Raw genomic sequence first — 25,631 nt, 5'->3', positions numbered from 1 at the left:
CTGATCATGTTGCTTGGCCAAATGAAAAGATTATATTTTTTCCAAAGTGTGTAAAATAATATACCATGTTTTCCCAAAAATAAGACAGGGTCTTATTTTCTTTTGACCCCTGAAATAAGCGCTTGGCCTTATTTTCGGGGAGGTCTTATTATTTTTGAGGTGCAGGAGGTCACCTCTTGGCTGCTGCTGGGCTGCAATATTTTCAGGGAGGGCTTATTTTAGGGAGGGCTTAATTCAGCACATGCGCTCAAAAGCCCAATTGGGCTTATTATCTGGGGAGGTCTTATTTTCAGGGAAACAGGGTCACAATGTCAGAGCGGAAATCCCCAACCACAGCAATATCTAACCAACCTTCGGCTGATCACCAAGAAAGCAAATCAAGTTTGAAATTATTTTGTTATTGGATGGGGGAAGCCGGGAAATCTCAGGACCACAGAGAAATTGGACTGAGAATTTAAGAAACCCAGCACCGCAAACCTGTAAGTGGAAATGGCAAAATATTTTGTATTATTTCCAAGAAATTTGGAGGAGGTGAGCTTTGCTCGAGGGCAACGTGGGAAACGGAATTCGTAGTGGAAGAAAACGGTTCACTACAAAGGTCAGCCAGCACCTGACCTTGGTATTTGATCCTGCTGAGTGGATCTGAAGATGTCACTGAAAATAAAACCGAACATATGTATAAAGACTTCCTTTTGTAAAATGCCCGAGCCCAATAAATAGCTGAAAAAGCACTTCATCCCATCCATTTCAACTTAAATAGGAAACCTATGCCAACCAGATCAGTTCCATTCATTAGCTAGATGAATTGATTTTAAACATTTTAATTGATTAAAAGTGTGCTTCCAATTAATCAAGCGGCAGATTTAACCATTCGCAGGAGGCACCAGAGACTGACACACACACACACACACCCCTCTCTCTCTCCCTCTCTCTCTTTCTCTCTCTCTCTCTCTCTCCCTCCCTCCCTCCAGGAAGAAATGCCTTTTCTAAAATATGTTTGCTGCAGTGAAAAATAAAAAAGCATTGTCTAAAATCACAGAAGAATGTATTTCTTCTTCACAACCACTGTATCCGTATGCAGATTCGGAAAATTAAAATTCATAAATAAGAATGATTTCTTGATATGAGGTGGCAAACCCAACACAGGTTTGTCTGGGGGGAAAATTAATTTCTGAGTTGTGGCATATCATTAAACAAGCCCAACCTAAAATAAGCCGTTTCTTGAATTAAATGAAAAATAGGCCCAATATTTTTTTAAAAAATCATTGGGGGGGGAGCACAGCGTTCCATGCGCCTTCGGTGTTTAGTCATGCCGGCCGCATGACCACAGAGACGTCTTCGGACAGCATTGGCTCTTCGGCTTTGAGACAGAGATGAGCATCGCCCCTTAGAGTCGGGAACGACATATCTGCGAGAGGAAGCTTTACCTTTATATGCTTTCACACAATTTTGCACCTTTAAAATGACTGTGTTAACAGACTCTACAATTAAGCTTACCCAAGGGTAGGCCTACTACCTCTCCTTCTTATACAATCAAAAGCTATCTCAGTGTGAAAACTGTCCTACCACAATTTCAGCAGAAAAATGTACAACCGTTCCAAATTACGCCTAGATTTTCCAGTTTGGCACGCAATTAGCAAGCCTAATCCACAATTAAGTCTGACATCAAAGCAGCTTTTGATATAAGGGTTGCCTCCCGCTTCCTCACCCTCGTTCGCCCAGAGAAGAATTGCAACGTGCTGAGATCTCCAGAGAAGTCAACATCGCCACTTTCCTTCAATTCTTCGATTATAATGCAACGTTAAGAAAAAGAAAAAAAATACTAAGACCGCAGTTTTAGCGAAGGTCTCGTACAGCAACGATTCGCAGTTGCAATGGAGATCAAAAGTATAACTTCTCAACCAATCCTCGCGCTCATGACTTTTGCAGGTCCAGCAAGCCAAAAAAAGCCGAAGATGGTGAGCACGATGGCCATTCCACTTAGTGACCGGAGAAGAGCAACAAAGATGATTAGGGGACTGGAGGCTAAAACATAGAAAGGACAGTTGCAGGAATTGGGTATGTCTACTTTGCTGAATACAAGGTGGCAGCTGCTCAAATATTGGAAGGCTGCTCTCCTGTCTCCCCTGGTCCTTCTCTTCACTAGACTAGCCATGCCCAGTTCCTGTACCCGTTCATCCTATGTTTCAGCCTCCAGTCCCCTCATCATCCTGGCTGCTCTTCGCTGCCCTCTTTCTGGAGTCTCAACGTCTTTTTTATAAGTGGCCTTAGCAATCGGGCACCCTCCAAATATGCTGACTGTACCAGCTGAGAGTTACTTTTTAAAAATAAGCCAGTATCGTGAAAGACATCAAGCCGAGGGGAAGCTGCCTAGAAGGAGGGCTATATTTCTAACAAAGCCTTTAAATAAATAGCATTTGTTCGAGCAGCCAGAATCCAGCAAGGGGGCTCGCTTTGAAAGCCCCACCAACCTTACAGCAGTCAAAAATTGATTTCTTTTTTTGGGGGGGGAAGAGCAAAGCTTAATGACATAACTAAAGGGAGATGCCTAGCCTCTTGCTAGAACCCTGTTTTCAGCCCCAATGTAGATGGGGGTATCATTCCAAAGGATAATCTGCACCTTCAAATGAGGCGGGCACACACACAGGAAATAAAGACCAGGCCCTTTAGATGAGATCTTGTTTTCTAGACAATGCCCTCTTCTGCAAATTCTCTACGACACTGCTGTGCTGTTGCCGCCACCACAAAGGGAGAGGAACAGGGATGAAGAACATCAGGAGGCGTTTAAACGGAGGAAGAAGAAGAAGGGGGGGAGAGGAACGAAGGCCACGTCCTACAGGAGCCGCACTAAAACGAGAAAATCTATCAGATGTGCGATCAGCAAATAAGGATTTTTTTTAAGTCTGCCGAGACACACACACACACAATTTATAGCTCTGCTCCTAAAATAAAATGTGTACTCTCCTTCCTGAGGGACAATTGCTGCCTAAGCAGAAAAGCCACTGAGTGACATCATGGCTGAGCTGAATGGAAGGAAGGGGAGGAGAGAGAAAAAAGGAGGGGGGAAATGCTTTTTTTTTTAAAGGACTACAGTACCGCAACGTGTATTTTTTTTTTATTAAAGATACTATTTGAATTGTCAATATTATGACGGGCAAATCGTATGTGGGCTCACTCGGGATTGAAGTGGCGCTTGATGCGTTCACGGGGATCCGTTTCCTCATTTTTTAAGCGGTTAAGACTGTAGCCTCCCTTTGTTTGGACACATTAATCAAGACTTGCGGTTTCGATTCCAAAGAAATGGACTCGGCAGAAGAATTCACACGATCTGCAAACAAAAGGCTAGACGCACAAAAGGGAATTCTTCCGGGCAGTAGAAGCAGTCGGTCTGGCCTCTTTCAGTTTGAGATTTTCTTCCACCTGTATATTTACAGTAGGTGCAGTAAAGGTAAAGGTTCCCCTCGCACATATGTGCTAGTCGTTCCCGACTCTAGGGGGCGGTGCTCATCTCCGTTTCAAAGCCGAAGAGCCAGCGCTGTCCGAAGACGTCTCCGTGGTCATGTGGCTGGCATGACTCAATGCCAAAGGCGCATGGAATGCTGTTCCCTTCCCACCATAGGTGGTGCCTATTTTTCTACTTGCATTTTTACATGCTTTCGAACTGCTAGGTTGGCAGAAGCTGGGACAAGTCACGGGAGTTCCCTCCATTACGCAGCCCTAGGTGTTCGAACCACCGAACTGTCAACTTTTCTGATCGACAAACTCAGCGTCTTAGCCACTGAGCGACCGCGTCCCTTATTTATTTCTTATTTATTTATTTAGCATATGGCGTATAAAACATATACAGGGAGTCCTCACCTTACAGCCACAACTGAGCCCCCAAATTTCTGTCTGCTAAGTGAGGAATTTTCTAAGTGAGTTCCAACCCATTTCACAACTTTTCTTGCCCCATTTGTTAGAAGTGAATCGCTGCCGTTGTTAAATTAGTCACACGGTTGTTAAGTCAATCTGGTTCCCCCGTGGACTTTGCTTGTCGGGAGGTCGCAAAAAGAGGATCACGCGAGCCTGGAACACGCTGTGACCGTCATAAATGTGAGTCGGTTGCCGAGCATCTGACTGCAAATCACATGACCATGGGGCTGTTGCATTATTGTGAGTTAGTAACCTGTATATTAACATTTCGCTCAGTTTAGTACAGTGTTTCTCAACCTTGTCAACTTGAAGATGTCCGGACTTCAATTCCCAGAATTCCCGAGCCAGCTGGCTGGGGAATTCTGGGAGTTGAAGTCCGGACATCTTCAAGTTGTCAAGGTTGAAAAACACTGGTTTAGTACAACACAATAAAGTATAAATTGAAACGATCTATCTTCAGATATCAATGTGTGGGCCAGTGAACCTTTTTAGCACTGATTATCGAAACAGGAGCTTGGGCGCGCGCACAGGGGAGCGCCAGAAAGCGTAAGAGCAGCTTCCTGGCCGCGCATGCGTGCACCGGGAAGCTGAGCTTCTGCCTTCCAGTGTGCACATGTGCGCCAGTCACCTGGGGTTCTGATTTATGGCACGCATTCACACATGAACGCCAGCTGGCCGGCGTGCAGGCAGTTGCCGGAAACCGGAAGCTCAGCTTCCCGGTGGGCACATGCACACCAGGGAGCTACTCTTCCGGTTTCCAGCACACCCACAAGCGCAAAGACCAGCTGGCAGGAGCCGGATCCCGGAAGAGCAACGGGTGACAGTTGGCATGCCCAGAGAGATGGCTCTGTTTGCCACTTCCGGCCTGGGTGCCATAGGTTTGCCATCATGGGTCTTAGGCCATCTAACCACTGAACTGCCGTATTGTTAATATGAAAATGAAATCAGGTATACGCCCTCAGATTACAGCTGGACACAATGTGAGCTACTGTTTGATGTGAGACCTCACAATCATATTGAGGGGAAGATACTATGCCCCACTTATGCACAGTTCCGGCAGAAGCTGCGTGAGCTACAAATGCTATCCAGGATTGTCCGTAAGCGTAGCATCTTTTTTGTAGGGTCATTTCTATGTCTCCCTGGGCATTTCACTTATTTATCTATCCTGACAATCCAATTCTTATCTCCTGCGAATTTCCAATGACTGATTTATTTCCAATGACTGATTTATACAGAATGAAAAGACCAACCCCCCCCCCCCAAAAAAAAGCTGTTTACAAAAACCACAATGTAGGATTCATACAAGTGTTAAGCGAAAAAGAAACCACATTATAGCTCTCAACATAGAGTGTGAATCCAGGCACCAAGTTTTCTTCGAAACAAATTTTCCAGGGGGGAAAAATACCTATTTGATTTCTAAATGTTATTGGTAAGTCAAGACCTTCGGTACCTAAAGATTTATTTCTAGCTGGGGGGGGGGGGGCTTTGTTAAAACAAGCTTTGTGATTGATAGAAAAACGAAGAGGAAACTGACAAAATTAAACCTAAATAACTGCTTATTGTACAAGAGAAATACAGTACAGTCAATACTTTAAAACAAATGCCTTTTACCACCATTTAGTCTTTTAATAACACAAACCCTACTGTGAAAAATGCCCAAGATCAGCGCGATGTATCTATATCTGACCAGTTCACCCATAAAGCAAAATTCCTTCAAACAAAATCTTAACATGACTTGGGCATGTTCGGCGGTTCGAATCCCTAGCGCCGCATAACGGAGTGAGCTCCCGTTCCTTGTCCCAGTTTCTGCCAACCTAGCAGTTTGAAAGCATGCAAAAATGCAAGTAGAAAAATAGGGGCCACCTTTGGTGGGAAGGTAATAGCGTTCCGTGCCCCTTTGGCATTGAGTCATGCCGGCCACATGACCACGGAGATGTCTTCGGACAGCGCTGGCTCTTCAGCCTAGAAACAGAGAGGAGCACCGCCCCCTAGAGTCGGGAACGACTAGCACCGATGTGCGAGGGGAAACTTTACCTTATTAAAAACATCAACGTCTTTTGAAGCATCTTAAAAACTGACAAATTTATTCAGAGACACACCAGTTATGGAATTCCTGGGGAAAAAAATACAACTTCAGTCCAAGAAGGACATGAAAAAACAGAGCAGCCAATGAACTTTCACTCTTCCAACATGCATTCTTCATGGGGGGAAAAAAGTAAGAAAATGTGGAAATTGAAACATTTGTCCAAAGCCATTAGCTTTAGAGAATGACTGTTCTTGTTTATTCAGCTTACTAATGTTGTAGGAAACTATGTTTTCAAAGGTCAGCTCGGATCAAGAATGCAGGAACCAAACAAATTTGACACTAGAAACATGATACTTGCGCTGGCTGATAGTATCACACGGTCTTACAAAACCCTGCTAGCTTAGGATTTCTTATTCATGTGTGCGAAAGAATTTAATACCCTCAGAAGCGACAGGGAGAACAAGACAAGGTGAGAGATACAGATAAGAAGTTTGTTTTTCTTTGCCTACTTCAACTTTTTGAAAAAGCACGAATTAATGCTCCTTGACTTCTGAATGAAGCCAGGATGAAACAGAACACTAAGCAGTTAGCATCTACAGGAAATGAGTCACAGCCAACAATGAATAATATTCTAAGAAAATGACTTGGAGGAGGCCAAATTTACGTGTATCTCTCCAGAGGAGGAGGAAAAAAAAAAAACCCAACTTGAAAACAATGCACCGATTGGTCTCGCCAACAAAGCTATGAAATCCTACAGCATGTTTTGAGCGTGCCTTGGTATTATCAAGTTTAGGTGTGCAAGACATTTCTGCAGGGTTGCTTCTTGTAAGTCAACAATCCTGCTAAATGAAAATGGAAACGGACCATGTGAATTTCAAGACTTACAGAAGAGGGGACGAGTTACAAAGTTATGCTTTACCTCCTTATCTGATTGAAGGCCGGAAGCAATTAAGGGCTTCTGTCCCATTAGTGTTGTGGGTCTCCAGCAGCCAGCATAGCTGGCAGCAGATTCGGACAGTGAGGAGGTTGGAGAGGAACATGGGCCAGTCCTGGAGTCTGGGGAAGTCTCTGATGAGGGCTCTGTGTCGGAGGCAGAGTGGGGGCCAAGGCCGTATGCGTTATCAGCTGCCTTCGGAATCAGACATCAGTGAGGCAGAAGAACAGCTGGAGCCTGTTCCCAGTGTGTGCAAGCGCAGAGTTGCCAAAGGAAGGGAACAGCTAAAGAACAGGGGTCAGCTTGGGAGTAAGGCCACAGGTGGACAATGAATGGCCCCCTCCCAGAGGAAATAAAAGAGGAGCGAAAGCGGAGTGGAGTTTGCAGGAGACCATTAGTTCTTAATTGGCTTGTGATTCTCCAAGATTCCTTGCCTGGTAGCTCTCCAAGCCAGATAAAGTCTGTGACAGTAAATCCTCCCTAGAAAGACTTTGCTGGAGGTGAATGAGCAGAATTCACATAAAAGGGGTTTTTGTCAGGACAAGGAGTTTGCTTCATGCTCTTGGAAACCTCAGTCAGAACAATCAGTCAGAGGGGAGGGGAGGACTTAAGGGTTCTCTTCCACCTTCTGAGCAGCATGGGGGGGGGGGTGGACAAAAACCCTGGATAGATTTCAGTATTATCAAAGGCAAAACCTAATTCTTTCAGTGGGAATCCTATGTAAGAAGACACTTAAAGGCAGTTCATTTAGTGAACATTCAAAGTTACAATGGCGCTGAAAAAAACCTTTTTCACACTTACAGCCAAAACAGCATCCCCATAGTCACATGATCAAAATTCAGACACTTGGCAACTGACTCATATTTATGACGGTTGTGGTGTCCCGGGATCATGCGATCATTTTTTGCGACCTTCTGACAAGCAAAGCTAATGGGGAAACTGGATCCGCTTAAGAACGGTGTTACTAAAACTAACAACTGCAGTGATTCACTTCTGTGGAAAGAGAGGTTGCAAAACGGGGCAACATTCACTTAACAACTGTTTCGTTTCGCAACAGAAATCCTGCCTCAATCGTGGTCATAAGTTGAGGACCACCTGCACATGAAATCAGGCTGATGCACCATTTAGTTTCCCTTCTGTCTACAATACTGGGAAACTGGCAGTGGTTAAAAAGAAGAGTTTATGGCAAAGAAGCTGTCAATTATTCACCTCTCTTACGTTGGCCTGCAGGTAATTTTTGAAATAAAAAAGTATATTTTGGATAAAAAGTATACAATTAAATAATTTAGGAAGGGAAATGTTGCAACAGGAGATGTGTTAAGTTGTAATGTTAAAAATAAAAATAGATAATAATAATAATAATAATAATAATAATTTTATTTGATTAGCCGCAACCCTCTCCCGAAGGACTCGGGGCGGCGTACAATCAAACGGATAAAAAATACACATAAGACAAACATATATACAAAAGAACAGAGACATATACATATGTGCATGGGGGAGGATTGACTTAAGTGAAAGACAATTAAAAATACAATTTAAAATCCCCTAATAAAATTACTAAATTAAAAAACCCATCAGGAGCGTTACGAAGTTATGGTCGAGCCAGGCCAGCTATTTGGAAAAGGTGGGTCTTGAGCTTGACACGGAAGGAGCGGAGGTCAGTAGTGGTCCTAATATCCGGGGGGAGGTCATTCCACAGGGCTGGGCCCGCCACAGAGAAGGCTCTGCTCCTAGGCGCCGCCCCATGGCACTGTCTGGTAGACGGCACCTGGAGAAGTCCCTCTCTGTGCGAGCGGATGGGTCGTAGGGATGTATGGGGCAGAATACGATCCTGCAGGTAACTAGGTCCTGATGTATATAAAGAATTCGGTGGTAAGGTATAACTATTATGACACCCAAAAAATGTACTCAAGACAACACATTGATTAATGAATGATGAAATGTTTGTTTTAAAGAGAGAAAAAAAAATCTTTTACAAAAAAGCGTCATTTTTGAAAGGAGCCATGTTCGGAATTAAGAAAGGGGTCAAAAACTCGAAAGACAAAGAAAGGGGAAAGAATGCAACATTCCCGTATTTTAGGAAAATTGTCTTGCAAAACATCACTCTTCACTTTATAATCCTCTCCCCCCCCCCCCCCCTTAAGTCCCTCCAGCTCTTCCAAAGATTGGGCTTCTTTCTTCATTCATTACTAGAATTAAGGAGAAATTTCCCGTCAGTGAGAAAAATTAACCAGCGGAACAGCTTGCCTCCAGAAGTTGTAACTGCTCCATCACTGGAGGTTTTTAAGAAGAGACTGGACAACCATTTCTCTGGAATTGTATAATGATCTCCTGCTTGAGCAAGGAGGGTTGATTAGAAGATCTCCAAGGTCCCTTCCAACTCTATAATTCTGTAATTCTAATTCATGCATTTTGCCTGCCACATTCCTATTTCTTTGGCCCGGCATTAGCCACTCAACAGTCTAAGCTCAAGATAATAGAAGGAACAGCCTAAACATCAAGGTTAATGCCTAGATGATGGTTTTCTTTTTATTTTTCTAATTACTTCATTAGGGGGGGGGGGGGAGAAATAATTTCTAATCCATCTCAAAGTCCACTGACAGATGGCAACACTGCTTAAAAGATTAAAAACAGGAAAACTAAGAAAGACAGAAATTATATTTATAATTTATATAAATATAAAAGTGTCTCAAACATTTAGACAGAACTCCAGAGCAAAAATGTCAGGCACTAATTTAAAAAAAAAACACCAGATCATTACTGCAGCTAAAGCACCAAACCAAAACATTTTACAGAGGTTTACAAATTTAATACACATCTTCAGTTCCATTACATCTTAAGCCTATCAGAATAAATGACAGGCCTTTCACACATGTTGTGTAATGGTGAACATGCACGGCTGAGTCCCATAGTTACAACACCAAGGTAAATGATAAAGCTTTGGCCCTGATTGATGTCTGCTTAAAATCATGTCGTGGGTATAAAGCTGAAATTCAAGGTAGAACAGTTTCCTCTCAAAGCAGGCAAGCCAGCATGGCCATAGGAATGTATGGAATTAGAACAGTTAAAACCATCCATCCTTCAACTTCATTCAGTCCTTAGCAAGACCACATCTGGAATATGGCATCCAGTTTGGGTCACCACATTACAAAAAAGATGTTGAGACTTGGGGGTGGGGGTGGGGAGTTCAAAGAAGAGCAACTAAGATTATTAAAGGCCTGGAGACAAAAACGTACGAAGAACAGTTGCAGGAATTGGGTATGGCCAATCTACAGAAAAGAAGGACTAAGGGGGGGACATGATGGCAGTATTCCAGTATTTGAGGGGCTGCCACAAAAAAGAAGGGGGGGTCAATTTATTTCCAAAGCACTAGAAGGCAGGTCAAGAAACAATCGGTGGAAACTATTCAAGGAGAGAAGCAACCTGGAACTAAGGAGAAACTTCCTAACAGTCAGGACAATTAACCAGTGGAACAGCTTGCCTCCAGAAGTTGTGGGTGCTAACACTGAAGATTTTTAAGAAAAGACTGGACAGCCAACTATCTGAAGTGAATATAGGGTCTCCTGCTTGAGCAGGGGGTTGGACTAGAAGACCTCCAAGGTCCCTTCCAGCTGTATTCTGATTGAACTATGAGTTACCTAGTAATTAGGATTGCAGATATTCCTGGACAAGAAAACAGAAGCAGATGATGCCATACACAACACAGCTAAGGCAGTAATGCATGCTCCAATAACATTCCTCAGCTTATCAATCCAAGACTGCTCTGTCTGTCTATTGTAACTAACTCGGTCTACAACTTCTATGCTTTATTTCTATTTGATCTAACAGTTACTACACACTCAACTATGCCATAATATAAACATACTACAGCGCACTTCATCAAAGTATGCCAGAGTGAATGTCTTAACATATTGAGCTGTCACAAGACATTGCTGGTTTTAGTCCCTATTATTCAATTAGCCAGAATAAAACATAAACCTATTTGCACTCTAGTTGAGACAGAAACACACCATAATATTATCCTAAAAGCTGGTGTTTTTTATTTTTTTAAAAAAAACCCAGCAACAGCAATCAGCTGAGGCCACGGAAATTCTTCCAATCTCTACCAATCATAAATATATGAAATTAAGATGAATGCATGCTGTTCCTATAGGAATTTTAAGAATCCCAGCCTATCCTTCAACCTGTTATCTTTTGTGCAAACTACGCACACATCACATTCAAAACATGTCAACAATAATAATAAGGTACAATTATTGCATAGGGGATTCGGTTACTATTTTAGAAGCAAAAACATTCAAAAAATATTTGTGTTGACAAAACAACAAAGCCCAGCATTTTGTTTACTTCTGAAATACCACTGTTTTCCACAGAGCTCGTTTGGAGGAAACAAAAGAAACTGCCATCTCATCTATGCAAAAACTTTTCAAGCAAAAAGGACATTCCCTACCCTGCAGTATTTCCAATTTTGTTTAGCAACAGTGTTTGTTATTACAAAGTCTGGTACACTGTTGATGCTGCCTAGTTAAGTAATGAAACATCTACAAGAAAACCACTGAAGCCCAGAGAAGCACCAATCCTGAGCTACAAATATTCTGTCCTAATGATAAAACCTGGAGTAACTTTAACTGTTTTTAAACAGTTTAGCTTAAAACTAAATTTGTTGGTATAATTTTCCAGGGGGGGGGGAGTTAGTAACATGCATCAGATATTTCCACTAACAATTGGTTTAATTGACAGTTTCATATGTCTCGATCAATGGTTGAGGGTATCTTGAAACGAGTTATTATTAGAAATGATGGATTCCTAGTATGAAAGCAGTCACTGTCACGCTGATGTCATGCAATTAATATCAGAAGGATATATAAGTTTTGATGTTTTCTGCTGCAGTGGAGAGTCCATTAGTGTGTTTTCCCTATGGTGGCAGAAACCATATGCTTAGTTGTAGAAAAACAACTGCAGGGTGATTGTTCTTTGTTTCCATATGCTCAATATCTGTGCAATAAATTTTAAAAAAATCACCAAGGTTAAGAAAAGGGAGATTGATTGATGTAAAATAGGGGCGGAACAAACAAAAAGAGCTATCGGCCACAATTCTTAGACATCCCTCTTTAAAGGGACCGCCCACTGAACCCAACTGGGTTTTACTTCTGGGTAATTCCAATGGACTTGTGGCCTAGATCTATGGTTATTTCTCTAGCAAGAGGCTAAACTTAATTCAGAGACCATTACAAGCATCCTAATGCTTTTTGTACAGTCATGTTGCAAGATGGGAATTAAAATACAAATGATACATCAGGGTGCCTCAAGACAGAGCTGCTTGAAGTCAACACACTTTCATGGTTAATTGGGCATTCTTACACACACACACACACACACACATCTATCTGTGTGTGTGTGTGTGTATATATACAATTTCAAATCCCAGTAAGGGTATGGCTAGCTGATGAGAGCTAATTAGCTCGAAATAGATCTATACTAGTCTCCCTTTATTTATTTATCAGTACAAATACAACACAAATACACACACACACACACACACATATATATATATATATAATCCCAAGCATCAAATAAGTCCACTCATGTGATATGCACTGAACTATAATTTTTAAACATATTACAAAACTGCTTCTGTTTAACCTAGCATAAAGGCCTTTATTTTTTGGATGTTACGCTTTTCCACTGACATATTGGCACTGATGATAGAGATAAATTATATTGCATCTCCCAGACATCCAATTTACCCAGGTGTCTTCAACTCTTGTTGGACTTAATTCAACACACCCCGGGTTTTTTTTTTCTTAAGAGGCAAGGACCATTTATATAGCTTCAAACAACATTACGCCCCTGTCAAGGTTTTTCTAGCAAATCCACACCGCCTAACACCCCCACCCCACCGCTAAAGTTAAGTATTGATCTTGGCCCAATTCACTCCATTTTTCCTTGCTTTTGTTTGTAGCTCAGTGGGCTCCCCCCACCCCACGTCGGAGCGCATGATCTACACACAAACCACTGCAGCCCATCAATCATTACAGACACAGCAAAAAAAAAAAAAAAGATTAGCCAGCCAGCTTGTTTTAAACATCATGACCTTCTCAGGGTCCTATTAAAAAGAATACTGTGTGATTATATACATACATACATACACACACATATATACATACACATACCTATACACACACACACACACACATATATATATATATATACATACAGACATACATATACACACACACACACACATATCCACCAGACTCAGCTGATAGGCACAATACAGCCCGGCCACTAACACACACTGTAAGATCACCTTTCCGCTTTAAAGAAAAGAAAAGAAAGAAAAGGGGGAGGGGGGCAAAGAGACATGCCTTTCAAGCCCCAGCCGAGATCTCTAGGACCATCACACCGAGATAAGCGACGGATCCCGGCCACGAAAACCTCCCCGTCGGTATGCAGACTGGTAAGTTCTTTCCAGGTGGAGAAGGGAGGGGGGGCTTGCACCAGGGCATCCCCTCACTCTTTTCCCATCCCTTTGTTCTTCTTCTCCCCCCCTTCCCTGTCTCTGATCTCCCCTTCCCAGGAAGAGACCCTCTGCAGCTCAGCCCCCCCCTAAACACCACAGGGCCAAGACCCCAACAACCCTCCCTCCCATTAGCCGGCCTCCCCCATTACCCCTTGCCCTTAACGCCCCCCCTCAAATGCTCCCCACATGCCAGGCCCCACCTCCCATGCCTCCCCCCTCTTCTCTTGCCTTCCCAGTGCAGACCCCTCGAAGCACCCCCCAGGCACCCCCAAGACCAGGAACTCCCTAGGGAGGCAGACACGCCCCTATCCATCCCTCCCCCCATCTTTACCATCTGGGGAAAGTTACCCCGGGCCACCTTGGGGGGGTGGGGGGGCTGCCCTCCCTTCAGCAAGAGAGGATCACCCTGTAAGGGGAGGGGGTGCCCTCATGGGTCGCCCCCCCCTACAAGTGGGACCCAGCCATCTCCCTGTCTCCCTCTCCCACCCTAAAACTCCCCTCCCTCCCATCTGAGACCCCTGCCCATCCCACAATGATCAAAGGAGGGCGGACCAGGGGTGGGGCCACGAGGGGAGGGAGGGAAGGTGCCAACCCTTCCCCACCCTTAGCATCTGGGGAAAGTTGCCCCAGCCACCTTGGTGGGACGGGGCTGCCCTCCCTCCAGCAAGAGAGGAACCCCCTGGAAAGGGAGGGGGCTCCCTCGTGGGCTGCCCCCCCACAAGTAGGACCCAGCCATCTCTCTTGTCTCCCTCTCCCACCCCCTCTCCCTCCCATCCGAGACCCCTGCAGCGATCCAAGGAAGGCGGGCCAGGGGTGGGGCCAGGGGCAGCGTGGGAGGGAGGGATGGAAGGAGGAAGGGAAGGTGCCAAGCCCCCCCCTTCCCCCCATCCTTAGCACCTGGGGAAAGTTACCCCGGGCCACCTTTTTTGGGGGGGGCTGCCCTCCCTCCAGCGAGAAGACCCCCCTGGAAGGGAAAGGGGCTCCCTGGTGGTCCTCCCAAGTAGGACCCAGCCATCTCTCTTGTCTCCCTCTCCCATCCCCCTAACCCCCCTCCCACCCGAGACCCCTGCCCACCCCGCAGTGATCCAAGGAGGGCGGGCCAGGGGTGGGGCCACGAGGGAAGGGAGGGAAGGTGCCAAGCCTCGACCACCACCACCACCACCACCCCGGGCCTTTCAAGGCCGCGAGAAAGTTGCTCCCCCCCCCCATCATTCTCTGCCCCCTCCCCTTTCCCCTCCCCCCACCCCGACTCACCAGGGAGAAGAGGTTGGAGTGACAGTCCTCCAGGCTCGCCCCGTTCGCCGCCGCAGTCATGGTCCTCCTCGGCGAGCCCGGCCTCCAGAACGGGGCATGTCTGGCCGGGCCGGGCGGAGCGGAGCGAGGCAGCAGCACCAGCCGCACAGGCGCCGAGGGGGGCGGGCCCGGCGGCGGCGGCGGAGGCGCCCGCCCGCCCTCTCCTTTCCCCCTCCTTCCTTCCCAAAATCCCCCCCTTCTCCTCCTCCGATGCCCGATCGGCAGCCCAGACGGAGAGAAAGGGCGGCGGCAGCGGCGGCCGCCACTCGGCGCGGGCGGGGCTCCCGCTTCCGCCTTCCCGCTCGGCTCTTCCTCGCCCGCCCGCGTCGGGCCAAAGAAATGATGGGAGGGAGGGGGGAGTGCGGGAAACGAGGCGGGCGGCGACGACAAACGAAGAGGTGCGCGCGCTTCAAGAGGAGCCGCCGCCGCTGTTGCTGCTGTGGCTGTTGCTGCTGCCGCCGCCGCCGCCGCCGGGTGGGTCCCCTCAGGGCGGGCGGAGGCAGGCAGCCGCTCCTCCTTCTCTAGGCGGTGGAGGAAGGAGGCGGCGGCGGCGTCGTCCTCTTCCTCGCCGCCCGGCTAGGGATCGAGCGCGGCCGCCGCCGCCGCCGCCGCTCCTTCTCCCTGGTGGGCTCCCCTCAGCGCCGCCTCGCACTCCTCATAGGCATCCACAGAAGGCTGGCAGGGCTCGGGGGCTCTGACAGCAATGGCGGCCACCAGGAGCAGCGCGCTTCGCCATTGGCCCGGCGCGGGTCACGTGGGGCGCGGCCGTCCCGGCTGGACGCAAGAGGAGGAGGGAGGGGGGAGGCAAAGGAAAGAAGGAAGGAGAGGCGGGGGGGGTAGACGCCGCTTGGCGCAGGCGCCGTGGGCCGAGTGGCCGAAGGGAGCGCTGTGGAGCCGAGAGGAGGGCGGGCGGAGCAAGCGAGGCAAAGTTACCTCGCAGTAACGGAATGCGCGGCTTTTCTAAGCCACGCCCCCCTGCTGGCTGATTGACAGCTGCGGAGCTGAGGGGGGCTATCGGTGTATCTTAATGTTATTTTTAAAATTACAATGGAAGTGTTGCTTCCAGGATTTAAAGTATATTATACCCTGTGAGAGAAACTCAAGCCAGCCAAAGAAATAAATCTGTGACCGGCAAGTACGTTTGTCTGAAAATAATCTGTGTTTTTCATTTGCTATTAAACAATGGAAAGAATAGAATAGAAAATAGAAATAGAATAGAATGGAGTAGAATAGAATAGAGCAAAATAAGGAATAGAATAGAAATAGAATAGAACAGAATGGAGTAGAATAGAAGAGAGCAAAATAAGGAATAGAATAGAATAGAAATAGAATAGAATGGAGTAGAATAGAATAGAGCAAAATAAGGATTAGAATAGAATAGAGAATAGAGAACAATAGAATAGAGAATAGAGAACAATAGAATATAGAATAGAATAGAATAGAATAACAAGTGTTGGAAGGGACCTTGGAGGTCTTCTAGTCAACCCCCTGCTTAGGCAGGAAACCCTACTGACACCACTTCATACAAATGAAAGTTGTATGTGTGTTCACCCTTTTTATGTGGAGACCCAAGATCCTGATTTGAACAAGGGGCATCCAAGCTTTATATAACAAAGGGTTTCACCAAGGCTAAATTTGGCACTGGGTCATCCTTTTTTGAGTTGGCACAAGCCTCCAAAACTGAAAGTCACCCAACAATTTTGCATCAAATGCTGACGTGCTTTCAAACCATTTTGACTAAGGTTTTTGGCTGATAACTAAAGCAGGCTGGAGTATTAAATTTTTTTGTGAGCGTAATCTCTTTTTTCTTTTTTTTTAACAAAGCCATCATCGATCTTTTTTTTAAGGAAAATCTGGGAAAAGTGCAAATACAAAAGACGAAGAAAGAATCCACCGTATCACCTATACTTATCAATACTCACTTGATTTCCAATGAATTCATGATTATAATAGGAACAATTGCGTGTACCACCTCTGTAATTGAGTAGATTAAGGAGCTCCTATAAACGCCAGGGATCTGGCCGTAATAGGAGGACTAATATACTTTGGTTTGTCAATATTTGTTTTTCAGTTGGCTGGCTGGGGAATTCTGGGAGTTGGAGTCCACAGGTCTTAACATTGCCAAATTGGACATCCCTGAATTAAACCAGGGCATTCTCCTGAGTGTCCTGAGGTTATGGAAACCAGGTATGTGGATTTGACTGATTCAAGAAAAGACACCTAATTGCAGACAAAATCTTTCTTTCTTTCCTTTCCTTCCTTCCTTCCTTCCTTCCTTCATTCATTCATTCTTTCATGTCTTTCCTTCCTTTGTTGCTTCATTTTCTTTCTTTTTTCATACTTTCCTTCTTTCCTTTCTTTTTTCTTTTATTCTTTCATATTTTTTCCTTCATTCTTTCATTTGTCTTTTTTCTTTATTTCATTTTTTCCTTCATCCTTTCTTCTTTCCTTCATACTTTCATTTCCTTCTTTCCTTCATTCTTTCATTTCTTTCCTTCTTTCATTTCCTTCTTTCTTTCCTTCATTCTTTCATTTCTTTCTTTCCTTCATTCTTTTATTTCTTTCCTTCATTCTTTCATTTGTCTCTTTCCTTTATTTCATTTTTTCCTTCATCCTTTCTTCTTTCCTTCATACTTTCATTTCCTTCCTTCTTTCCTTCATTCTTTCATTTCTTTCCTTCATTCTTTCATTTCCTTCTTTCTTTCCTTCATTCTTTCATTTCTTTCTTTCGTTCATTCTTTCATTTCTTTCCTTCATTCTTTCATTTCTTTCTTTCCTTCATTCTTTCATTTCTTTCCTTCATTCTTTCATTTCTTTCTTTCGTTCATTCTTTCATTTCCTTCTTTCTTTCTTTCTTTCAAAAGTGCAGGATGTTACTAACAGCACATCAGAACTGACAGCCATATGGGCAAATGTTGGAGAGCTCTCTGATTTTTTGCAATAAAAAGCACAATAAATATGTGTGTTTTAATCAGGCCTCGGAACAGAGGGATTAACAATATGGGGTTTCTCTCTACTCCAAAAGAACAGTCCTACCTTTCTGCAGTCGTTGCCCTCCACATTCACAGGATGAGACAATTTTGAGGACATCATTGGCAGCTGTAGCCCCCCATGACTAAAGAGCACCTAATTTGGGGGGGGGGACACAACAGGCAGCTAATCCAAAATCCAGGGCTTGTAAACATCTTCAAAATGTGGATGACTTGCCTCTGCATTTACATGCTAAACCACAACTAATTCCATCTTGGCTTGTTCGTGTAATCCAATTGCTTGAGTTCACACAATACGTTGGACCTTCAATCAGCAAGCCATCTTTCAGCCTAATGTATTGTGAACAGCCAGCCGAAGGACATAGAGGATCCTATCCTGTTTGCACAATGGGCTAATTCTGCTGTACCATCACCGAGTTAACTTAATTCAAATTAAACGCAATTCACCCAGGTGCTGCCTTGCAGACAAGGTCATAAATCTTAACCGTGTCAAATTCTGATATCATAAAACCATAATAGGGCTGGAAGGGATCTCAGAGGTCTTCCAGTCCAGCCTCCTACTCAAACAGGAGATCCTATACCAGGGAAGTGGCTGTGTAGTCTATTCTTGAAAAACTCCAGTGTTGGCAGGGCACTTATAACTTCTGAAGGCAAGCCACTGATTAATTGTTCTCACTGTCAGGACATTTCTCTTAGGTTGAATCTCTACTTAATTATTTTTAATGGCCTGTTGGATGCCTAGAAGGGAATCATTTTATAACATTGGCCATATTGTATCATTTTTCCCTGTCATTATGTATGTTGTAGGATATTTTCCTGTCATTTTGTAACAGAGACCATAAACATAAAACATCTTTTCTTGATCCTTTTTCTTTGGCAATTCTAATAACTTAGAATTAGAGTCTTATGTTTGTTTGTTTTGGGGTGGAGGGTTGCACATTTTCTTCAGATCTTCCAAATCCTTTTCCTTTTCTTCCTTCTTTCTACTCAATATTTCCTTCCTTATTCCATCTAAACCGAGCCTATTTTAAGCCTTTGCCACTTTTTTTTTCTCTCAATCACGTCCCTCTAACTTTCTCTTTCACTAACTCAAGATTGGTGGGCATCCAGTTCCTATTGTGGTTATAAAGTCTCATTTATATGCAAGGTTGTATATGGATGACTAGTTTATATCTTTGCATTAATTTAAGCAGTTACGGAAAGTAATTGCTGTCTGATGATTCACTTATTTGTCAGATGTCTGTCTGTCCCTGCCTGTCCTTCAAGAGCTCCAGGCACTGTACTTAACACTTCTTACCTCATGGGTTTCCTTTGTAACAACAGCCCTGTCAGGGAGGCGAGGATGGGAGAGAATGTTTGGCCCCGAGACCTTTTGGGGACCCGGGGAAATATGTGCTTGGAAGTGCTTGGTGGTCTAAGAAAGAAAAGTCTTATGCCACCTCATGCCGCTGGTATACCTGGTTCCTAGTTTTATCCTGTTATTTGTATTTAATGTTTTCTTATTCTTGCTTTTATTGTGTTGTAAACCATCCTGAGCCACTTCAGTATAGATGTTCGGTGCAGTCCTCAACTTATGACCACAATTGAGCCAAAAAATTCTACAACTAAGTGAAACATTCATTGAGTGAGTTATGCCCCATTTTACAACTTTTCTTGCCACAGTTGTTAAGTGAATTGTTGCAGATGTTAAGTTAGTAACATGGGCTCTCTCTCTTGTTCTCTCGCTCTCTCCCTCCCTCCCTCCCTCCCTCTCCATGGAGAGAGAAAGATGGACATGATCTCAAATTGCCTGTTCTGCTATGTTACTATAGATGCATTCTGGAGACAGTATTGCTCTCATTTATGTTTCAGCTGCAGCAAACATCTGGGCAAGATTAAGGCATGGGAAAGGTTGGGGTTTAACCCCTCTTTCTGGCTGCCTGGCTTTGGAGTACAGTGAAAAAAAATGTTTCAGCACTATTTCATTTGACCAGATGTACATTTTAATTAAAGTTTGCTCCATTGATATCTGTTCAGTTTCCTGGAGTAATTGCACACCACTCTGTTAATTAACAGCTGGAAAGCTATCAGCTTATGGGTCATTATTTCTGTAGTGGCCGAGAAAGTCTAGTCATTCCATTAGTTCATTCACAGAATCTGAGAGAATTCCATATTTTGTGGAAGGCCAGTTCTTAAGAGCAAGAGGAGTTCTGAAATGACAACCTTTCTACAGAGGAAAAGTTCACAGTGAAGGGCTTGTGTTTTTTTATCCACTCAGGGAATCCCAACACCAAAACGAAGCCAACATGAAACATTTTCATCCCAAAATAGCAATCCGAGGTTGTAGTAAATTAGAACAGACATAGAACAACAGGAATTGTTCACCTTTCGGCTGAAAGCTTGTAAACAAAGTAAGACAGAAATCTATAAAAAGGCTTATTTTGACAGTAGTAGCCTGCAATACTGCATTCTAACCACTGCGCCACCACGGCTCTTATCTCAAGGTGGCGTAGTGGTTAGAATGCAGTATTGCAGGCTCCTTCTGCTGACTGCCAGCAGTTGAATCCTGACTGGCTCGAGGTTAATTCATCCTTTCATCCTTCTGAGGTCAGTTAAATGAGGACCCAGATTGTTGGGAGCAATATGCTGACTTTGTAAACCGCTTAGAGAGGGCTGCAAAGCACTATGAAGTGGTATATAAGTCTAAGTGCTATTGCTTTAGTGATGATGATAGATAGATAGATAGATAGATAGATAGATAGATAGATAGATAGATAGATAGATAGATGATAGATAGATAGATAGATAGATAGAGGTAGGTAGGTAGGTAGGTAGGTAGGTAGGTAGGTAGGTAGGTAGGTAGGTAGATGGACGGATGGACGCAGATTGTTGGAGGCAATATGCTGACTTTGTAAACCGCTTAGAGAGGGCTGGAAAGCACTGTGAAGTGGTATATAAGTCTAAGTGCTATTGCTTTAGTGATAGATAGATAGATAGATAGATAGATAGATAGATAGATAGATAATGATAGGTAGATGGACGGACGGACGCAGATTGTTGGAGGCAATATGCTGACTTTGTAAACCACTTAGAGAGGGCTGGGAAGCACTGTGAAGTGGTATATAAGTCTAAGTGCTATTGCTTTAGTGATAGATAGATAATGATAGGTAGGTAGGTAGATACATAGGTAGGTAGGTAGGTAGGTAGGTAGGTAGGTAGGTAGGTAGGTAGATGGACGGGTGGACAGGCAGATATAGTTGATAGATAGGCAGGCAGGCAGGCAAAGAGACAAATAGGGGCCCTGGTGGCACAATGGTTAGAATATAGCATTGCAAGCTAACTGTTGACTGCTGGCTGCCAGCAGGTTGGCAGTTCGAATCTCATCAGCTCCGGGTTGACTTAGCCTTCCATCTTTCTGAGGTTGGTAAAATGAAGAGCCAGATGGTTGGGGCCAAGAGGCTGACTCTAAACCGGTTAGAGAGGGCTGTAAAGCACTGTGAAGCGGTATATAAGTCTAAGGGCTGTTGCTATTGCTACAAGTAGCCCTTGGCTGATGAGCCCAGTTGAGGCCACAATTTCCATTGCTAAGCAAGGCGGTTTGAGTGAGTCGCCCCCAATTTTATAACTTTTCCCTCTCTTGGTTGTTAAGAGAATCACGGCGGTTGTTAAGTGACCGGTGCCATTGTTAAGCAAACCCAGCTTGACCTCTATCAACATCCCAACGCTTTGGCAGCTGAGATTTTGGAATCTGTACTGGAAAAGAGAAGGGTTAAATCCATGGCCTCCTACCGTTCTCCTCCATGGATTATCCCAAAGGGGTCTGCAAGACTGGGTCAGAAAAAAAATAAAAGTGGTGGCCGTGATCATGTGATCAAAGCCCCACCCACCCTTTTTTAACATTCATCTGGACATTTTTGACTCCTCCCCCCAAGACTCCCCCAGTTCTCTCCATCTCTACTTGACTTTTACAGCTGAACAAACGTGGTTGCCACAAAATCCCCAGGCAGAGATTAAAATTGCCCAAACTGTCCAACCCCTTCCGAATGGATTGAGAATAATTTGGATCAATCGGGAGCATCGCCTGGAACTGCTGAATCAAATTGATGGGTTCTGCTGGAGCCATTAAGTGCAAACGACTGCCTTTCATAGCCCGACTCTCTCTAAATCAATTCAGCTCTGATTTGGAGATTCAGTCTGGATGTCCAAATTCAACGCTCTCGATTTTCAAATTGATCGGAATGTTATCCTATTTTCTCCACTACCGGTTCGGTAGCAGGAGTGGGCTCCCTGGGCGCGCTCTGCTCTGGGCACGCACAGAACCTTCTGCATGTGCCCAGAAGGTCCTTGACGACGTCTGGGTGGGCTGGTAGAACCTTGCGCTGCCACCATTACCAGTTCGCCCGAACTGGTGCGAGCTGGCAGAATACCCCCTCTGATCTAAACACATTTCACGCTCCTTGGTACATCCAGATAATTCCTTGCTTCTCTGAATATGAAAATACCTTGCTTTCTTTTCCTGTGGCGGGGACGCTGCTATTTTTATTCTACTGGGATTTAGAATAAAAATAATATAATATAAACTGACTAATCTATTCTAAATCATCCTGATTCAACCTCCTCCTTACCTCCAATTGAACAAATAGGATTTCTTCCTTGATTTGGGGGGGAGAGGGGGGAAGGAAAATGGGCGGAGATAAAGATTTATAACCCAGACAATCTGCATTTGTGGGTGTTACGCTGTGTGTGAGCAAGAATCTTCTGCTTTTAAATTGTCGTTTCCAGGAAAATGAACCATCAAGATGCCTCTGCTTTCTAGACTAACAGTCTCTGGTCTTAATGAAAAATGTGTGTGTGTGTGTGTGTGTGTGTGTGTGTGTGTGTGTGTAATATATATATTTATTTATTTCAAGGCAGACACAAGGGGTTTTCTTGCAGATTTTATGATTACAGCTCTGCTACTTCTTTGTACCATTTCCAGATTTGAGGAAATTAGACATATTCTTGACATTTAGACTTAACAAAGACATCAAGACATCGGAGTGACTTCAAAGAGGAATCAGATAATAGGATGAATGGGAGAGGAGGGGGGAAAAAACAGACGCAAAAAAAAAATGCAGCCAGACGGGGTGGAAAAATTATTCCCTTGGATCAATCTGAGCAAATTCAGCTTGCTAAGTACATTCAAGCTGACTTAAAGGTACCTCGTTACAAAGGGGTCTCAAAACTAGAGCAGATATGACAGAGATAGAATACAAATATATATATTTTTTAAAATCCCAAATCTCTAGGGTTCCCTTGGCTCTTGAGCATCTCAGCTGACCTGAAAAAAAGATTTTCTCTGATCTCCCGCTTTTAGCAGCCGCGGGTTATACAAAAAATAAATAAATCAGTAGCTTTGCAAGACAAGGAGTTATCTTCAGCACGTCTCTGTTTGCAAGATTTGGTTACTACACTCTGACAACACAGGGGGGGGGGGGCTCAACTTTATGACCACAACTGAGCTCCAAATTTCCGTTGCTAACCAAGACAACTAAGTGAGCTTTGCCCCATTTCATGACCATCATTGTCACAGCATTTAAGGGAATCCCTGCAGTTAGTAACATGGCCGTTAAGTGACTCTGTCTTCCCCCGTTGACTTTGCTTATTAGAAGGTTGCAGGAGTGGACAACGTGACCCCAGGACATGTTGCACCCATCATAAATATGAACCAGTTGCCAAGCACCCAAATTTTGATCACCTGACTATGGGGATGCTTACAACGGTTGTAAGTGTGAGAAATAAGTCACTTTTTTGAGTGCTGTTGTAACTTTGAATGGTCACTAAACACATGGCTGTAAGTCAAGAACTACCTGTGAAGATGGTGTACTCATGTTGGATGGGACCTTGGAGGTCTTCTAATCCAATTTCCTGCTCAAGCAGGAGATCTTATATTGTTCCAGACAAGTGGCAGTTGAGTCTCTTGTTGAAAACCTCCAGTGATGAGGCTACCACAACTTCTGAAGGCAGGCTGTCCCTCTGGTTCATTGTTCTCACGTTAGTAACTTTCTCCTTAGCTCTAGGTTGCTTTTCTTCTTGATTAGTTTCCATCCATTTCTTCTCCTGCACTCAGGTGCTTTGGATAATAGGTTCCCCCCCCCCCCCTCTTCTTTGTGACAGTCCCTCAAGTACTGGAAGTCAGCTGGTCATCTTGGGCCAATCCATCTTTCTCAACCCTAAGAAGAAGAAGAAGGCAAGGGCAAATGATTTTGGAAAACGTTGCCAAGAAAACCACAAGGACTAGTCTGGGCATTCATCAGGAGTCAACCTTATCTCAAAGGCACCAAAACAAAATATTTGGGTAACTCACAGATTAGAAGCCTTCTGGGCTGAATTAATATTCCCTGAACTTTAGGACTGAGAAGACGCCTGCTTAGAAAAATTAAAAATCATATCCTGATGTCACATAATTTTTCATTCCCTGACTTACCCCTGGCTATATCTGTCTTAGCTTTCCAAGTGATTCATTTTCCCCATCTGCCCATCTCCCTTGTATTTTCCTTTTTTCCCCCAATCCAACAATGCCAGAAAAATGTAAATAATGTTCACAATTATTATTATTATTATTATTATTGTTGTTGTTGTTGTTGTTGTTGTTGTTATTAGCATAAACCCCTTCCAGAACTCCATGACAATATGCCAAGTATTTCCACTTGAAATTAGAATGGAGAGATTTTTTTTTTAAAGAAAAAAATTCCCACTGCTATACAGAATGTAACATTTATAAATATGCTAAAACGTAATACTCACACCTTGCCAAGGACTGGTTGGGGAGGGGAAATTAAGGGTTATCTTTTTTTTCATATTCCAACCTACCTGCGAATCACCAAGCATTGTTAAATGTCTCCGTGGTCATGTGGCCGGCATGACTCAATGCCAAAGGCGCATGGAACTCTGTTACCTTCCCACCAAAGGTGGTCCCTATTTTCCTACTTGCATTCTTACATGCTTTCGAACTGCTAGGTTGGCAGAAGCTGGGACAAGTAACGGGAGCTCACTCCGTTACACGGTGCTAGGGATTCGAACCGCCAAACTGCCGATCCTCTCTAATCGACAAGCTCAGCATCTAAACCACTGAGCTACCGTAGCCCTTGATAATGTATGTATGTATGTATGTATGTATGTATTCATCCATCCATCCATCCATCCATCCATCCATCCATCCATCCATCCATTCAATTTCTATAGCTAGTGCTCAAGTCATCCAAGTGATTCTAACTCAAGTTAAGCAAACTGGCTCAGTTCATCCAGCATGGCCAGCCCCCGAACATCTAACCAAGATTAAATTCAGCCATCTTAACGGTTGGCTCAAATGGAGCTTTGGATGTAGCAGAAAACTTTGTTTTAATTTGCAGCCCAGCCCCCCCCCCCGCCTGTTCGATTTCCTTTTCTAGGGGGAGAAAAAAGGCTATTTCTCAAACCTTTAAAGGAAGGGAGGGAGGCATTACAGAAAATAGTCTCTCCAATTTTATTATTTCTCCAGAGCTTTTCAACTATTAGTCCACTTTGAAAAATTGGACTCAGTGGACAGCCTTCATGGTGCAATTATTCAAGAAATGACTCATGATCCCAACATTCCCCCCCCCCTCCTCTGTATGTAAAAAGGACAGACTCGGATGGAGTAAGAAAGAAGTCTGTTTATTTTCCAACAGTTGGCCCTGATCCAACATGTCTTGCTTTCCATTGAATTTCATTTCATTCCCTTGGGAGAAAAAAATAGTGGGAAAGGATAAGAACCTATCAGAATACAGAATAACTGAGTTGGAAGGGATCTCAGAGGTCTTCTAGTCCAGCCTCCTATAATATTCCCAACAAAGGACTGTCCAATCTCTTCTTGAAAACCTCCAGTAATGGAGCACTCACAACCTCTGGAGGCAATTCCACTACTTAATTGTTTTACCTGTCAGGAAAATTCTCCTTAATTCTAGCTTGGTT

The 25,631-nt window shown here is 44.1% G+C and overlaps 1 protein-coding gene and 2 long non-coding RNA genes across 6 annotated transcripts in view; 2 read left to right on the top strand and 1 right to left on the bottom strand.

Annotated features, from left to right (window-relative positions):
• MED13L (mediator complex subunit 13L) overlaps nucleotides 1-14,837 on the bottom strand; it is a 132,994-nt gene extending 118,157 nt beyond the window's left edge. The window contains exon 1 of the mRNA XM_081966833.1: nucleotides 14,653-14,837. Within this exon, the coding sequence (XP_081822959.1) occupies nucleotides 14,653-14,712 (60 nt within the window). The 5' untranslated portion in view covers nucleotides 14,713-14,837. The remainder of the gene's footprint in view (nucleotides 1-14,652) is intronic.
• The window catches only part of LOC309399284, a 667,582-nt gene that overhangs the window by 494,590 nt on the left and 147,361 nt on the right, over nucleotides 1-25,631 (top strand). The window lies entirely within an intron of this gene.
• Nucleotides 15,032-25,631, top strand: part of LOC309399285 — a 29,762-nt gene continuing 19,162 nt past the window's right edge. For 2 of the 4 annotated variants that reach the window (XR_014176492.1, XR_014176493.1), the window contains exons 1-2: nucleotides 15,642-15,826; nucleotides 16,763-16,878. This is a non-coding gene — a long non-coding RNA (uncharacterized lncRNA). Of the gene's footprint in view, nucleotides 15,166-15,641; nucleotides 15,827-16,762; nucleotides 16,879-19,532; nucleotides 19,669-25,631 lie in introns of those variants that run through there. The other 2 variants (XR_014176494.1, XR_014176495.1) reach the window with 2 other exon arrangements.

The sequence above is a fragment of the Natrix helvetica genome (genome assembly GCF_964273705.1).
Source record: "Natrix helvetica genome assembly, chromosome: 14".
Classification (NCBI taxonomy): domain Eukaryota; kingdom Metazoa; phylum Chordata; class Lepidosauria; order Squamata; family Natricidae; genus Natrix; species Natrix helvetica.
Note: the sequence above shows the minus strand (reverse complement) of the source record. Positions and strands in the feature narration are given on the sequence as shown.